This window comes from Lissotriton vulgaris, chromosome 1_1 (genome assembly GCF_964263255.1).
Source record: "Lissotriton vulgaris chromosome 1_1, aLisVul1.2, whole genome shotgun sequence".
Lineage (NCBI taxonomy): Eukaryota > Metazoa > Chordata > Amphibia > Caudata > Salamandridae > Lissotriton > Lissotriton vulgaris.
Window position 1 is genome coordinate 1,014,202,740 of NC_141685.1, and position 16,343 is coordinate 1,014,219,082.

The window sequence follows — 16,343 nt, forward strand, 5'->3', positions numbered from 1 at the left end:
TTTACAATGCCAATAGTTATAACTTTCGCAAATGTGACACCTATAGCATTTGTAATGCAACATTTGTATTTACGTGACTTAGATGTATTGATATTACAAATAACAATGGCTTTTAATTTTTTTTAATACTTAATAAAAGTGATTGTAATTTATAATGGCAATAGCTTAAACTTTTGTAAATAACTTTTGTGAAGATTATGTTCAGTGTATTTTATTGTAACGAAATCCAAGAACAGAAGTGAAATATGAACATCTTTTTGTGACATTTGTAATAAAGCTTGAAACATTGAGAGAACATATTTGTGCTGTGGTGGTTCTGAGTGATAATGTGGTGGTGCTGAGTGACTGTACTCACTGTCACTCTGCACTCGCTGTCACTCTGCACTCACTGTCACTCTGCACTCACTGTCACTCTGCACTCACTGTCACTCTGCACTCACTGTCACTCTGCACGCACTGTCACTCTGCACGCACTCTGCACGCACTCTGCACGCACTGTCACTCTGCACGCACTGTCACTCTGCACTCACTGTCACTCTGCACTCACTGTCACTCTGCACTCACTGTCACTCTGCACTCACTCTGCACACACTGTCACTCTGCACTCACTGTCACTCTGCACGCACTGTCACTCTGCACGCACTGTCACTCTGCACGCACTGTCACTCTGCACGCACTGTCACTCTGCACTCACTGTCACTCTGCACGCACTGTCACTCTGCACGCACTGTCACTCTGCACTCACTGTCACTCTGCACTCACTGTCACTCTGCACTCACTGTCACTCTGCACTCACTGTCACTCTGCACTCACTGTCACTCTGCACTCACTGTCACTCTGCACTCACTGTCACTGCACTCACTCTGTACTCACTGTCACTCTGCACTCTGACTCTGCACGCACTCTGCACTCACTGTTTCTGCACGCACTGTCACTCTGCACGCACTGTCACTCTGCACGCACTGTCACTCTGCACGCACTCTGCACTCACTGTCACTCTGCACGCACTGTCACTCTGCACGCACTCTGCACTCACTGTCACTCTGCACGCACTGTCACTCTGCACGCACTCTGCACTCACTGTCACTCTGCACTCACTGTCATTCTGCACGCACTGTCACTCTGCACTCACTGTCACTGCACTCACTGTCACTGCACTCACTGTCACTGCACTCACTGTCACTGCACTCACTCTGCACTCACCCTGCACTCACTGTCACTCTGCATGCACTCTGCACTCACTGTTTCTGCACGCACTCTGCACTCACTGTCACTCTGCACTCACTGTCACTCTGCACTCACTGTCACTCTGCACTCACTGTCACTCTGCACTCACTGTCACTCTGCACTCACTCTGCACTCACCCTGCACTCACTGTCACTCTGCACGCACTCTGCACTCACTGTCACTCTGCACTCACTGTCATTCTGCACTCACTGTCACTCTGCACTCACTCTGCACTCACTGTCACTATGCACGCACTCTGCACTCACTGTCACTATGCACGCACTCTGCACTCACTGTCACTCTGCACTCACTGTCACTCTGCACGCACTCTGCACTCACTGTCACTCTGCACGCACTCTGCACTCACTGTCACTCTGCACTCACTGTCACTCTGCACGCACTGTCACTCTGCACGCACTGTCACTCTGCACGCACTCTGCACTCACTGTCACTCTGCACTCACTGTCACTCTGCACTCACTGTCACTCTGCACTTACTGTCACTCTGCACTTACTGTCACTCTGCACGCACTGTCACTCTGCACGCACTGTCACTGAATTCACTCTGTACTCACTGTCACTCTGCACTCACTCTGACTCTGCACTCACTGTTTCTGCACGCACTCTGCACTCACTGTCACTCTGCACTCACTGTCACTCTGCACGCACTGTCACTCTGCACGCACTGTCACTCTGCACGCACTGTCACTCTGCACGCACTGTCACTCTGCACGCACTGTCACTCTGCACGCACTGTCACTCTGCACGCACTGTCACTCTGCACGCACTGTCACTCTGCACGCACTGTCACTCTGCACGCACTGTCACTCTGCACGCACTCTGCACTCACTGTCACTCTGCACGCACTCTGCACTTACTGTCACTCTGCACGCACTCTGCACTCACCGTCACTCTGCACGCACTGTCACTCTGCACTCACTGTCACTCTGCACTCACTGTCACTCTGCACTCACTGTCACTCTGCACTCACTGTCACTCTGCACTCACTGTCACTCTGCACTCACTGTCACTCTGCACTCACTGTCACTCTGCACTCACTGTCACTCTGCACTTACTGTCACTCTGCACGCACTGTCACTGAATTCACTCTGTGCTCACTGTCACTCTGCACTCACTCTGACTCTGCACTCACTGTTTCTGCACGCACTCTGCACTCACTGTCACTCTGCACTCACTGTCACTCTGCACTCACTGTCACTCTGCACTCACTGTCACTCTGCACGCACTGTCACTCTGCACGCACTGTCACTCTGCACGCACTGTCACTCTGCACGCACTGTCACTCTGCACGCACTGTCACTCTGCACGCACTGTCACTCTGCACGCACTGTCACTCTGCACGCACTCTGCACTCACTGTCACTCTGCACGTACTCTGCACTTACTGTCACTCTGCACGCACTCTGCACGCACTGTCACTCTGCACGCACTGTCACTCTGCACTCACTGTCACTCTGCACTCACTGTCACTCTGCACTCACTGTCACTCTGCACTCACTGTCACTCTGCACTCACTGTCACTCTGCACTCACTGTCACTGCACTCACTCTGCACTCACTGTCACTCTGCACTCACTGTGCACTCACTGTCACTCTGCACGCACTCTGCACTTACTGTCACTCTGCACGCACTCTGCACGCACTGTCACTCTGCACGCACTGTCACTCTGCACGCACTGTCACTCTGCACGCACTGTCACTCTGCACGCACTGTCACTCTGCACGCACTCTGCACTCACTGTCACTCTGCACGCACTCTGCACTTACTGTCACTCTGCACGCACTCTGCACTCACTGTCACTCTGCACGCACTGTCACTCTGCACTCACTGTCACTCTGCACTCACTGTCACTCTGCACTCACTGTCACTCTGCACTCACTGTCACTCTGCACTCACTGTCACTCTGCACTCACTGTCACTCTGCACTTACTGTCACTCTGCACTTACTGTCACTCTGCACGCACTGTCACTCTGCACGCACTGTCACTGAATTCACCCTGTACTCACTGTCACTCTGCACTCACTCTGACTCTGCACTCACTGTTTCTGCACGCACTCTGCACTCACTGTCACTCTGCACTCACTGTCACTCTGCACGCACTGTCACTCTGCACGCACTGTCACTCTGCACGCACTGTCACTCTGCACGCACTGTCACTCTGCACGCACTGTCACTCTGCACGCACTGTCACTCTGCACGCACTGTCACTCTGCACGCACTGTCACTCTGCACGCACTCTGCACTCACTGTCACTCTGCACTCACTGTCACTCTGCACGCACTGTCACTCTGCACTCACTGTCACTCTGCACTCACTGTCACTCTGCACTCACTGTCACTCTGCACTCACTGTCACTCTGCACTCACTGTCACTCTGCACTCACTGTCACTCTGCACTCACTGTCACTCTGCACTCACTGTCACTCTGCACTCACTGTCACTCTGCACTCACTCTGCACTCACTGTCACTCTGCACTCACTGTGCACTCACTGTCACTCTGCACGCACTCTGCACTTACTGTCACTCTGCACGCACTCTGCACTCACTGTCACTCTGCACTCACTGTCACTCTGCACTCACTGTCACTCTGCACTCACTGTCACTCTGCACTCACTGTCACTCTGCACTCACTGTCACTCTGCACTCACTGTCACTGCACTCACTCTGCACTCACTGTCACTCTGCACTCACTGTTTCTGCACGCACTCTGCACTCACTGTCACTCTGCACTCACTGTCACTCTGCACTCACTGTCACTCTAGCCATGCTGTTCACACAAACACACCTGCTGGTTCCATAAACAACCATGTAAAGACTACATCTCGCTCCAACTACACATTGTGGCTAGATTTCTACGTTTTTTAAACATTTTTATAGTGCTACTCTACCCAAGGGGATGTCAGAGCACTAAATAAGCAAACCGAGAAACCCTAGTCTGGAGAAACACATTTAACAAGGGAAAAACAGCGTCTCAAGAAATGCACGTAACAGGAGAACAGCAGCAAACCAGCAAGTAACATCACAAAATGCAGCAAAAAGGAGTGAGGAGACACGGTAGACAAAGGATGGTGAAGAGGGCATAGGTAAACATCGGAGAGAAAAGACTAGAAGGGAGAAGTATAGAGAAAAGATGGAAAGATTATCTGTTTGCATAGCTGAGATGTAAAACATTACAGGCAGGAAAAAATAAAGCACATTTGAACATTCCCGCCGCAATTTATTTTAGCACTAAGGCATTGACATGGTCAACGTAAATTCCCCTTCACGTACTTCGCTTAAAATCAAACCCCATACATGTCCACTGTGGCCGTCATTTTACTATATATACACTCCTATAGATTAAACAAGACGTGCTTTGAGGCAACATTTCTCAGACAACCCTGCATCCAGTACGGTAAATAAATACCGCAAGTCACCGCCTTCCGTCACTCTGCCGGCCTGCGACCAGGAAGTCAGGCAGGCCGGCGCGACAACAGGAAACAGGAAGTAGGAGGGCGGGAGCCTACCCCGCCTCCCACGGAAGAGCCGCGATTAGATGGAGCCGCCGTGTTTGGAGCACCGGAGCAGGCAGGAGCCTACCCTGCGCCCCGGTGCCGAAGGAGGGAAGAAGAGTCCTGCTGCCGGGCCCTGCAGCTGAGGAGAGCCGCCGCACGAAGGAAGCCGGTGAGTGGGTTGCTGAGCGGGGGAGGCGGGGGAAAGCATGTGCGCGCGCGAGTGCGGGCGGGCTTTGTGTGCGTGCGTGTGACTGTGGGGGAGGGGGGTGTGTGTATGTGTGTGTGAGCGAGTGTCTGTGTGCCTGCGTGTGTATGCGCTCGCCTGTGTGTGCATGCATGCAGAGGGGTGGGGGCTGCCTGCCTGCGTGCAAGGGGGGAGGCGGGGGAAAGCATGTGCGCGCGCGAGTGCGGGCGGGCGGGCTTTGTGTGCGTGCGTGTGACTGTGGGGGAGGGGGGTGTGTGTGAGCGAGTGTCTGTGTGCCTGCGTGTGTATGCGCTCGCCTGTGTGTGCATGCATGCAGAGGGGTGGGGGCTGCCTGCCTGCGTGCAAGGGCTGTGAGTTACTCTGCGCATGCGCGGGGACTCAGCGCATGCGCGGATCTGACGCGCGCTCCCGCGGTAAAAACTGCGAGCTCGTAACAGATTGGTGTACCCTTTTTCAGCATTCTCACTAACGGGCCACAATAGGTCTGAAGCAGACACCTCAATGCTCACGCATTGAGGGTTAGGTCTGCTCGACCTAAAAAGGACATAGAAATACATAAAAAGGAACACACAATGGACACAGACACAACACTACATTGTAAATTACGTTTTCCCAGGTCTGGTAATGGGAGGAGAGGAAGGAGTGCTGGCTTACTTATAGTTCAAGGTTAGGAGACCTCATGAGCCTTAGCGTGGTATTGGGGGGATCCCTTCCTTGCTGCTCAGTATAAGCAACCTAAAGGATATTAAGGTTGAGATTTAGATAATATGGTGACAAGGTCAGAGCAATATAAAAAGGTATAGGTCGCTCCTCCTCGTTATCGTAGAACTAACTCACGATTACTGCATGACCAATTTGCCTGCCTTCCCCTCAACGCTGCTCCGATGAAGTGAGGAGTGAGTTAGGCGGATTCCCCTTATATACTCCTTACACCATCATGGAGGATGAACATGGCCTGACTTTCAGTGAGGAAGACATCGATAGAATACTCGCAGATGTCAATCCTTTTGAAGGACTAAGCAGTAGCGACCCGGGACCTGCAGTAGCAGACTGGGATGAACTAATGAACACTAGAAAAATCCAGATCAGGGCAGCCCTACATGGACTGTTGATGAGGGAATATCTCAGAAACAAGATAGCCCCACAGGGCTTATTGGTAAAGAACGAACCCTTTATTTTCCAGGACGACCTCGTTTTCAAAAAAGCGTGGTCTCTTATCTCCTGGCATTGCACCAGGGACACGTATATAAACAACCCCACTTTGCACCTTTTTAATAATACCAGCCGAGGACATAATAAAGTTATTTTTTCCTACGAGCCAGGTATTTTTTAACTTCACTTTTTTTCACCCCACCTCACTTACTCACTCCCAACAACACACACCCTCACATAGTTCACTTCTAAGTGCTCCTGCGTAGCCGCAAGTCGTAGCACGCCGCTTCCCGTAGAGGGGTGCGAAGGCCCCGATGATGAAGCATGACACCAAGGGGCCTGTTGGTGTGTGAGGGGCATTTAAACAACACTGTGTGTTCCCCATCACTTTAGGGACCACTACCACTTCTCTGAGTGGATTCTTTTTTGTTCAAACATATTGCCAAGGGAGACCGAATCCACTTGTCCTTCTCTCTCTCTCCCTCTTTTTGGTTACATTCAAGTTCTAGACAGCGCACAGCTGTGGGAGCCCCTTCCCTATTTTATAGACCACACTAAGACTTTGTCGACACACACTACATTGTTCAAAGTCATTCAAGAAAAACCTTCCTACCCTCCTTACACCATCATGGAGGATGAACATGGCCTGACCTTCAGTGAGGAAGACATCGATAGAATACTCGCAGATGTCAATCCTTTTGAAGGACAAAGCAGTAGCGACCCGGGACCTGCAGTAGCAGACTGGGATGAACTAATGAACACTAGAAAAATCCAGATCAGGGCAGCCCTACATGGACTGTTGATGAGGGAATATCTCAGAAACAAGATAGCTCCACAGGGCTTATTGGTAAAGAACGAACCCTTTATTTTCCAGGACGACCTCGTTTTCAAAAAAGCGTGGTCTCTTATCTCCTGGCATTGCACCAGGGACTGGCTGGTATTAATAGTGCAGACCGCCACAAGGAAATCCTTGGAATTAAAAGTGGAAATTCAGAAACTTGAAGTACAGCTAAAAGCCTATATTTCACCAGCAGATATAAAGAAAGGGTTGGAAAAACTTAATCAGCAGATTATGGAGTTCGAGGCTACTCTAAAACAAAGTAAATTTAACAAGTTGAATAAGGATAAAGAACGCTTCACTCCAGAGAGAGCCTATCCATATACAAAAGCTGACTATGTGACAAAAGGGAATGTGAGTGACACGGACAGTGTAAGCTCAGATGGCAGCACCACTAGCACGAACTCTGGTGGGTTCCAGCAAAGAAAACAAAAGGGAGGTTTCCGGCAACAGAGATCTCAATTTCCCCGCCAGAGAGGATGGCGAGGCTTTCAGGGTCCTCAATATAACCCTTATCAAAATCCTTTTCAGTTTCCACAATACCAATTAGGCCCACCGCAGATGGGGCAGATGTATCCTCATTGGATTCCAGAACAAGCTAACGTACCTCAGAATGCTCAGCCTTTTTTATCCTGGGGCCAGGGAACCCGCAGGGGGAGGAACAGGAAGGGCAACAATGTCACCTGGCAACCCTCAGACGAAACAGACCCCAGGGTCCTCACAAGGAGCATGACCGCGAACCAAGCAACAACGAGCAAGAGGGGGGCCTAGTTATTCATATAACCCCTTGGCCCCTCACTGAGTTACAACAAAAGGTATTGAACAAAGGCTTGGGTTATGTTCCAACCAACAAGCCTGACACCTTTTTGTTACACAAGGAAATTCAGGATTTCATGAGAACTATCAAAAACTCAAGGCTTTCTTTCAAAATAAAGAACCTTTTCAAGACAAATCTGATACAGGTTTGAAACCAAAGTCTACCTTTACGCCTCTAGACAACCAACTCCCTGTGGAGGTGTTAGCATTTGAGAAAGCCGTCATGCATGAACTCAAGGAACTTGATACCAAACAAAAAGTGTTCCAGAATATGAGCAGACTAGAGAATGAGGCAATAAGAGAACTGGGACTCAATAAGAACCTAACCATAAACCCTGCAGACAAGGGTGGGGCAGTGGTTATTCAGACCACTCCCAATTATGACAAAGAGTGTAGAAGACTCCTGTCAGACAGAAGAAACTATCAGGTTCTGACGGAAGACCCTACAGAGTCTATCCGAATACGAATAGACAGGATGATTGAAGAGGCCCTAGCACATGATTGGCTTACTAAGAAAGAATCTGAATTCCTGGTGCAGAAGAATCCACGCACCCCTTACTTCTACACCATACCCAAGGTCCACAAGAACCTTGAAAGTCCACCAGGGCGCCCAATTGTGTCCGGCATTGCATCAATTCTCGAACCTTTGTCAAAATTTGCAGATGCCTTTTTAAGACCCCTGGTACAAGCCACCGACACATACTTGAGGGATATAAAGGAAGTACTGCAACTGCTACAGAACCACCCCTTTGACCCTGACTCACAAATGCTTCTAAGCCTTGACGTGGAGAGTCTCTACACGAGCCTCCCACATGATGAGACGCTCTTGATCATCGAAGAAGTACTCCACTCTGACCGATGGAAATACCAAACCCCTCGCGGAGTTGTCATGGAGTGTATCTCGATGGCCCTAACCAAAAACTTTTTTGAATATCAAGGCACTCTCTTTTGGCAAAGCCATGGGACCAGTATGGGGAGCACTTTTGCTCCGAGCCTAGCGGGACTCTATGTCCATCACCTGGAGTCCTCTAGGATTCTCCACCCCAGCAACCCCTTCAGGGGTAGAATCCATACATGGCGACGATATATCGACGACATTTTGGTGATATGGGAGGGTGATGGCGAGACAATCACGGAGTTCATGGAATGGCTCAACGGCCAGAACCCTTTCCTAAAATTCACGCATGAAATGTCTAACAGTTCAATGGTTTTCCTTGATCTCAACATCTACCATGAAGCAGGCCTCCTGAAAACAGAGACCCATTTCAAGCCTACGGCGAGGAACTGCCTCCTCAGGTTTGACAGTTTCCATCCCCGTCACCTGAGGGAGAACTTGCCATACGGGCAGTTCCTACGTCTTCGTCGGAACTGTAGCGACATAGCCAAATACAAAACTCAGGCTAATGATCTGAGCATCAAGCTGAAACAAAGAAAATATCCTAATCAGGTCATCACCAAAGCTATGAAAAGAGCCAGGAACAACAATCGTGAGGCGCTCCTAGAGGATAAACCACAAAAGGACGACCAACTGAATCGAACGGTCTGTGTCACCACCTACAGCCCAGTAACTAACCAAGTGCAAAAACTGATCAACAAACACTGGCGCACATTGACGAGTGGCTCACTAAACCTAGAAAAACCTCTTTTTGCCCACAGACGGGGGAGGAACCTAAAGGACATGCTTGTCCATACTAGACCTCCTACACGCAGAGTGGAACCAACGAGGCTACAGGGTATACATGGCCACCATCCATGTGGCAATTGTAATAGCTGCCACCTCACCAAAAAAAGCCAGTCTCTAGTTTTTGCCAATGGTACCAACTAGGAACAACGTGCATTTACCAATTGCAACAGTAGAAATGTAGTGTACCTAATCACATGTCCCTGCCGTAAGGAATACGTGGGTATGACAACGAGGCAAGTGAAGGTGAGAATCAATGAGCATAAGAGCAACATCAGATGCAAAAAGTCCACCACGAAAATGGCAGCACATTTCCTGGAGTACCAACATTGTGTGAATGAGTGACAGTGGACAGTGATCGAACAATTACCTTCAGAATCTGGGTTATTTGAGAAAGAACAGCGGTGGGTGTTCCGTTTGGGAACCGACACATTTGGACTCAACGACTCTATTCCCTGGAGCCAGTTACGCTGAAAAGACAGAGTCTTCCTAATCACCATTATTCTGATCGTAGCCTTACCCTCTTTTATGTAGCAAACATCAGGTACCCCTGCTTGACCAATACCATGCTCAACCTGATTCATGGTTCAGCCCCTACCTCAGTAATGAAAGTATACTTTAATTATTAGGCTACCATATATGTAACAGTATGTAGATTGATAAACTGCTTTACATGCATGTTCAGAATCCCTGGCTTTGCCTTTCCTATGGGCCCCCTCGTGAAAAACAAGGACTGATGGCCCTGTTCATCACAGCACCATGTTCCTTGATCACTGGATTAATGTATCAGTTATTTGGGTCTACTGCCTCAGGGTGATTAATAACAATAGCCCCTTTTGTTTAGACATTGCAGCGCTGGTTTCCATTTGTTTGCTTTTTGACCCTTTAACGCAATACGCACTGATCCCCAGCGCATTTGCAGACTTGCAGAAACACCGCGCATGCGTAAGACTCAGCCCGCTAGTCTCTACACGCATGCGCGTTGTAACGCGGTAACCGAGCCTCTGTTCACAGCGCATGCGCAGTGCAACGCGGTAGCCGCGCCCCTGTTTACAGCGCAAATGCGGATCCTTGTACCTGAGACTACCCGTATTTGGGCACTTTTCCGTTTTCAATCAACCTAATTACTAAACCCAATTACCTACCTTGGGAGTATATAAGGGGAATCCGCCTAACTCACTCCTCACTTCATCGGAGCAGCGTTGAGGGGAAGGCAGGCGAATTGGTCAAGCAGTAATCGTGAGCTAGTTCTACGATAACGAGGAGGAGCGACCTATACCTTTTTATATTGCTCTGACCTTGTCATCATATTATCTAAATCTCAACCTTAATATCCTTTAGGTTGCTTATACTGAGCAGCAAGGAAGAGATCCCCCCCAATACCACGCTAAGGCTCATGAGGTCTCCTAACCTTGAACTATAAGTAAGCCAGCACTCCTTCCGCTCCTCCCATTACCAGACCTGGGAAAACGTAATTTACAATGTAGTGTTGTGTCTGTGTCCATTGTGTGTTCCTTTTTATGTATTTCTATGTCCTTTTCTTATAGGGTCTTCTGAACCTTATTTTTGGTTCTTTCTTTCACCCTTTATATACCTGGATGGCATTGTTCTTTCCACAGCTCCTGGACATCCGACTGTGATTTTTATTATGTCTTTTTATTTCACAGGTTCTTTGCGAAAACGCCAATTGGGCGCAACTGAGCATATCCATTATAACATTGACAGGTACATTTCACCTAGTCTTTTTTGTATAATACACTTTAACATCTCATGTGAGTAAGGGGAGGATAATGTGCATATCCTTGTCCTGAAGAAGGAGTCTTTGCACTCCGAAACATGTTGACACCACTTGGTTGATATACCCTAACACGTATATAAACAACCTCACTTTGCACCTTTTTAATAATACCAGCCGAGGACATAATAAAGTTATTTTTTCCTACGAGCCAGGTATTTTTTAACTTCACTTTTTTTCACCCCACCTCACTTACTCACTACCAACAACACACACCCTCACATAGTTCACTTCTAAGTGCTCCTGCGTAGCCGCAAGTCATAGCACGCCGCATCCCGTAGAGGGGTGCGAAGGCCCCGATGATGAAGCATGACACCAAGGGGCCTGTTGGTGTGTGAGGGGCATTTAAACAACACTGTGTGTTCCCCATCACTTTAGGGACCACTACCACTTCTCTGAGTGGATTCTTTTTTGTTCAAACATATTGCCAAGGGAGACCGAATCCACCTGTCCTTCTCTCTCGCTCCCTCTTTTTGGTTACATTCAAATACAAATTGATCAGACAGTATAAATCCTAAACTTAAGTATGTTTGCAACATTTCAAATCGGAGGAGTAAACTAAGCAAATGTATATATGTTATCCTTGAAGTTCCTATTAAATAAGGATAATGTTTACGGAAATAATGTATATTACATTTTGTTAATGCACTGCTGTTAGAACTCAACGTTTGTTGGCAATCATTTTAGACAAATTGTGTTTGATCGCAGGTGCCCCATCAGACCGTATACAAGCACTTTGCAGCTCCCTGGCAGTCAGCAAAAGTCTTAAAAGGCGATTTTAGCTGAGATAGGGCATTAAAGGCGAGAACAACTCCCAAGGGACCCCTTTGTGGGGTTGGTAAGTTAGGTACGGATTCAGCAGTTTGCTGCTTAGGTGATGTGAAGATCCTCTAAAGTGAAAGGGGAGTTTTTGCTAGCTCACTTCTTAATTTTATGCAGGTATCGGAGCGCTTCACATGAGCACCAGTTCAGAACATTCATTTTGGGTAGGCACTGGAGGATTAAGTGATTTGCCCGAACCACATGCTGCTGAGCCGGCGCCAGGCTCGAATCTAGCTCCCCAGCTACTAAGTCGGCAACTCTGACCGTTCGGTCACATCATCTCCTTAAACCCTATAGAAGAGGGTATGCATACAGACCGGGCATCATGGTGTTTCGTTTTTCTGCCAGTACCATGTTCTTTCATATAAATTACAGGTTTGGTGCAGACAATGCCTTAATTGTTGCCTGCATCTCTGCACCAGTTTGTATATGAAATTACTTCACCGGAGCCAGCAAGTATGTTTTAGAATATTCTGGAGTCGCTTTACATGTTTATTCGTTTACTGGGGCATTGAATTCAGGCCTTGATGGGAAAACATCCCTACTGCAGCCGACGATGGCGCTGGAAATGTTTCTGCCTTATAAATGCCACACAATGACCCCGAAGAGCAGGCAGCGATGTTTTTGTTATTTTTCATTTTGTTCTATTCTTATCTCAGGGGTTAGCGTGTAGAGCTAGATTCACTTGTTGAACTTTCATTTGTTTGATTATTCTGATCCTTTGGTTTACCTGCTTCGCATTTTCTGTATTCTCTCATTTGCAACACACTGAAGCGCTGTGGGTGTATCGGCGTGTACCACCGTCCCAAAGTGACTGTGTGTCACTAGTGCTCTTTCAACCCACCCCGTTTTTTTTTTGCCACCATGATATTGCATTATGGTACGTGTGGTTATAAGATTTACTCTTAGATTTATGTGGTGAAACCTTTGTAAAGAGTGTCATTACTTGTCAGTAAAAGGTCAAGACTTGTCTGGACAGAACATTTACAAATGTTTGACGAGATAAGGTGCACGGTCAAATCTTAGGCGGTGCTGACAGAACCCTAAGAAGGGCTTTCTATATCCCCCTAAAAATCGGGCATTCAGCTGGAAACTGCCACGTTATGCAAAATAGGTTGAGAGGGGTGGGACATTTAAACTTTACAAATCAACATGGCGTCTGTTGCACGCCCCATATCGCCTCCTAATAGCTGTAGCTGCCGCTGCACTCACTGCTCTGTAACGTGGCTCAACTGCTGCTGGTTACCCCCTCAGACTTCCTGTAGCCCAGGGGTAGCTTGGGTTGCTCTTAACCAGTGCACTCACAATCATCATTACAGTATATATCTCCCTCACAAATACAGCCCACTTTTACAAACTTGCAGTTTGATGTTTTTTGTTTTCTATTAAACTTTGTCATGTCTTTGTGTGCCCCATAGTCTAATCACATTTTAAACACTGCAACTCACAAGAATCTGTCCCTCATGTCAATCACCCTTTACAGAAAATCAGTTCTTTTTTCAATGGATAAATGGCAAAAATCTGAGACTGTTTTTATTTACTCTGCATTTGCATCCTGTCTGTGTGACTCGCTTTCGGTGCAGGAGCTTTGTGTGAAGTTTGTTTTGGCCAGCCTGCACCCAGGAAGGGGGTTGAGGGTTTTATTCATCATCACGTCGGTGCCCATTCATATTGGCGTGTAAAAGCATCTTGTTTAACTATCTGTATGGCAAAGCATTCCACCACACACAGGACAGCAATGCCACTGCCAGGGAAACAAGCATCCAGCTCTCAGTGAGCCGCCCTCTCTACAAGCTTTTGCAATGTTAGGTCTCACTTTACTAAATGTTGCAAATGACAATGTTTCTTAGTTAAAAAAAAAAAAGACTATCCCAGCAGTAGCATAAGTAATAAAATCCATCAAGCAAGAAAACGGTGCAATACCATGGGCTGTTACTTGGTGTCCATGTGGAGTTGTAATAGGACCTCTATTAGCCACATAATGCACAGCACCCTTATTTATGCTACTGCTAGGATATATATAAAAAATAAATAAATCTAAAAAGCATTATTATTTGCAGCGTCAATAGCTCAAACTTTCAGTAATGCGAGACCTATTGCATTGCAATTAAATGCTTGTTTGTATATACTAAAAGACACGCACGAGGGTGGACAGTGAATTACTTGGTCGCTAATTTGACTATTTCAGTTCGGAGTCTCTGTCCACCACACTACATCCATAAGATGTCGTTAACTGCTCCCCCTTGTGATCCTGAGAGTCAAGTATAGAAATTATGTTCTTGGTCAGTTTGCAGAGCCATAGTAGGACAGACCACAGGACACGACAGTAACACAATCCCAACCACCACGAGTGTAGCGCAGTAAACCCTGCCTGCCATTTTGTTGCCCCCTGAACAGGATATGACATGCACATGCTCAGGGTAAGCTTCTTCCATGTATTTGAAACAAACATGAAAGGTGGTATAATATATTTTGAAAACATGGAAGTCAAATGTATAATAATACTCATCATGTACGCAGCTAGTTGCAACAGTGTAATGGCATCTAAATAACAGGCCCTAATAACTACCACCTCAAAGTTGCCCGTTTTATCAATCTCTAGCGAATGCAAGGAAGAAAGGGTGAATGGCAGCAAGAAGGAGGAAACAATAAAACTACATTTACCTTTGGTAAGTTCTGAGACTTGGTATCTTCATCACTAAAAAAGGAGAAACACAGATTGTAGAATCACTATTTAACTTGGTAACTATAACATAAATGAAACACAATTCTACTTTTGGTGAACCTTTCAAGATTTACTAAATTTTTTATTGTATAGAAGAGCCCAGAACCAGTCTTACAGAGATGTTCCATGTAATGATTGTGAGAGAAAATAGTCTACGTATTACGCTTAAACTGGAAGGGTGTCAAACACAAGACAGCTTTTGTATTGTGTGTTTGCCAGATATGATTTTCCATTAAGCATCTCCAAGGGCAGACCTCGGCGGCCCCTTGGGCAGGGTCACTCCCCATTATGGGTGCAATATTTTGGCCATTTTCTGCCCTCGCTGGGGGCAGATCGGCCTTATTTTTAGGCCCACTTGCCCCCAAGTGAGGCAGAAATGCACTAGATACGAGATTTAACTTATTTATATGTTGGGGAGCTACCCCTATTATGAAGGAAATATTTTGGCCACTTTCTGCCCCGCCAGGGGCAGATCGGCTTTACTTTTAGGCCCCTCTGCCCCCAAGCGGTAGGGGTGGGGGGGTGTTGGTGGGGGCAGAAGGCCACCAGACACTAGGGTTTTTCTTGATTTATATGTCACATCACGGCCCTATTACAGGGGCAATATTGTCGCCATTTTCTTGGCTGGCGGTGTGTGTGGAATGGCAGTGTGTTGGTGGTGGTAGCCATTATGTGTATGTACTTGCTTGAGGTGTGTTTGTCAGTTGTATGATATTTTGGTGCTTGGTGGTGAGATTGATGTGTTAGCTCTGTTGGCGTATGAGAGTGAAGAACACTTTAATGGCGCTATTTGTAAATGTAAGTGTTGTATTGTGTTGGGCCCGCATCGTGAATGATTTTCTCTGTCTGACTAATGAAAGGTGCGTGAATGGACTGTAAAGTGGTTGGTGACTTGAAGTGGCTTTACAGCTCATGGGCTGTAAGTCAATGGTTCTTTGATGTAATGTTGAAATTAATAACAATGATTTTTGCAGATTGTATTTCGTAAAGTCACTAGTGAATAGTTAAAAAAAAAATTATTAACCATTTACTTACCCTTGTGCCAAACCTAACCAGAATGCCCGTGATCGAATAATGGGTGGGTGTGCAGTTAAGATTTGGTGTTTTTTTGCATTTTACATTCAGTACATACTTGTTTTGTGGTGAACACCTTCTGCCCTCACATTTTTGGGGAAACTAGTCACCAAGGGAATAATGTGTTATGTTTTGTGTGGATCCCACAAGGTTTACTAACACAGAAACCCTTGCAAATTTGATTCATTGACAAAAACATATTCCCTTGTAGGAAAGTTATGGGATCACCGGGCCAGCACAAATCTCCTGAGCCCGTGACCAAAAACCCGGGTGTCTCCCTTGCAAAAGCAGGTAGTTTTGAACAGATCATTTTGATGTCTCCACAACAAGTTTTGGACCCATCCTTGTCACAGGCACTTGGCCCACCCATACAAGTGAGGTATCATTTTTATCTGGAGACCTTGGGGAACGCTGGGTGGCAGGAAATTTGTGTCGGCCCAGTGATCTGACAACTTTCTCACACATAAATGTGAGAAAAATTTTATTTATTTTTT

At 47.0% G+C, this 16,343-nt stretch overlaps 1 protein-coding gene across 3 annotated transcripts in view; it reads right to left on the reverse strand.

Annotated features, from left to right (window-relative positions):
- Window positions 1–16,343, reverse strand: part of DSN1 (DSN1 component of MIS12 kinetochore complex) — a 341,302-nt gene that overhangs the window by 272,461 nt on the left and 52,498 nt on the right. For all 3 annotated transcript variants that reach the window (XM_086961432.1, XM_086961414.1, XM_086961423.1), the window contains exon 2: window positions 14,715–14,748. Coding sequence is in view for 1 of the 3 variants with exons in the window: in XM_086961414.1 (XP_086817540.1) it covers window positions 14,715–14,748 (34 nt within the window). In the remaining 2 variants the exon portion in view is untranslated. The remainder of the gene's footprint in view (window positions 1–14,714; window positions 14,749–16,343) is intronic.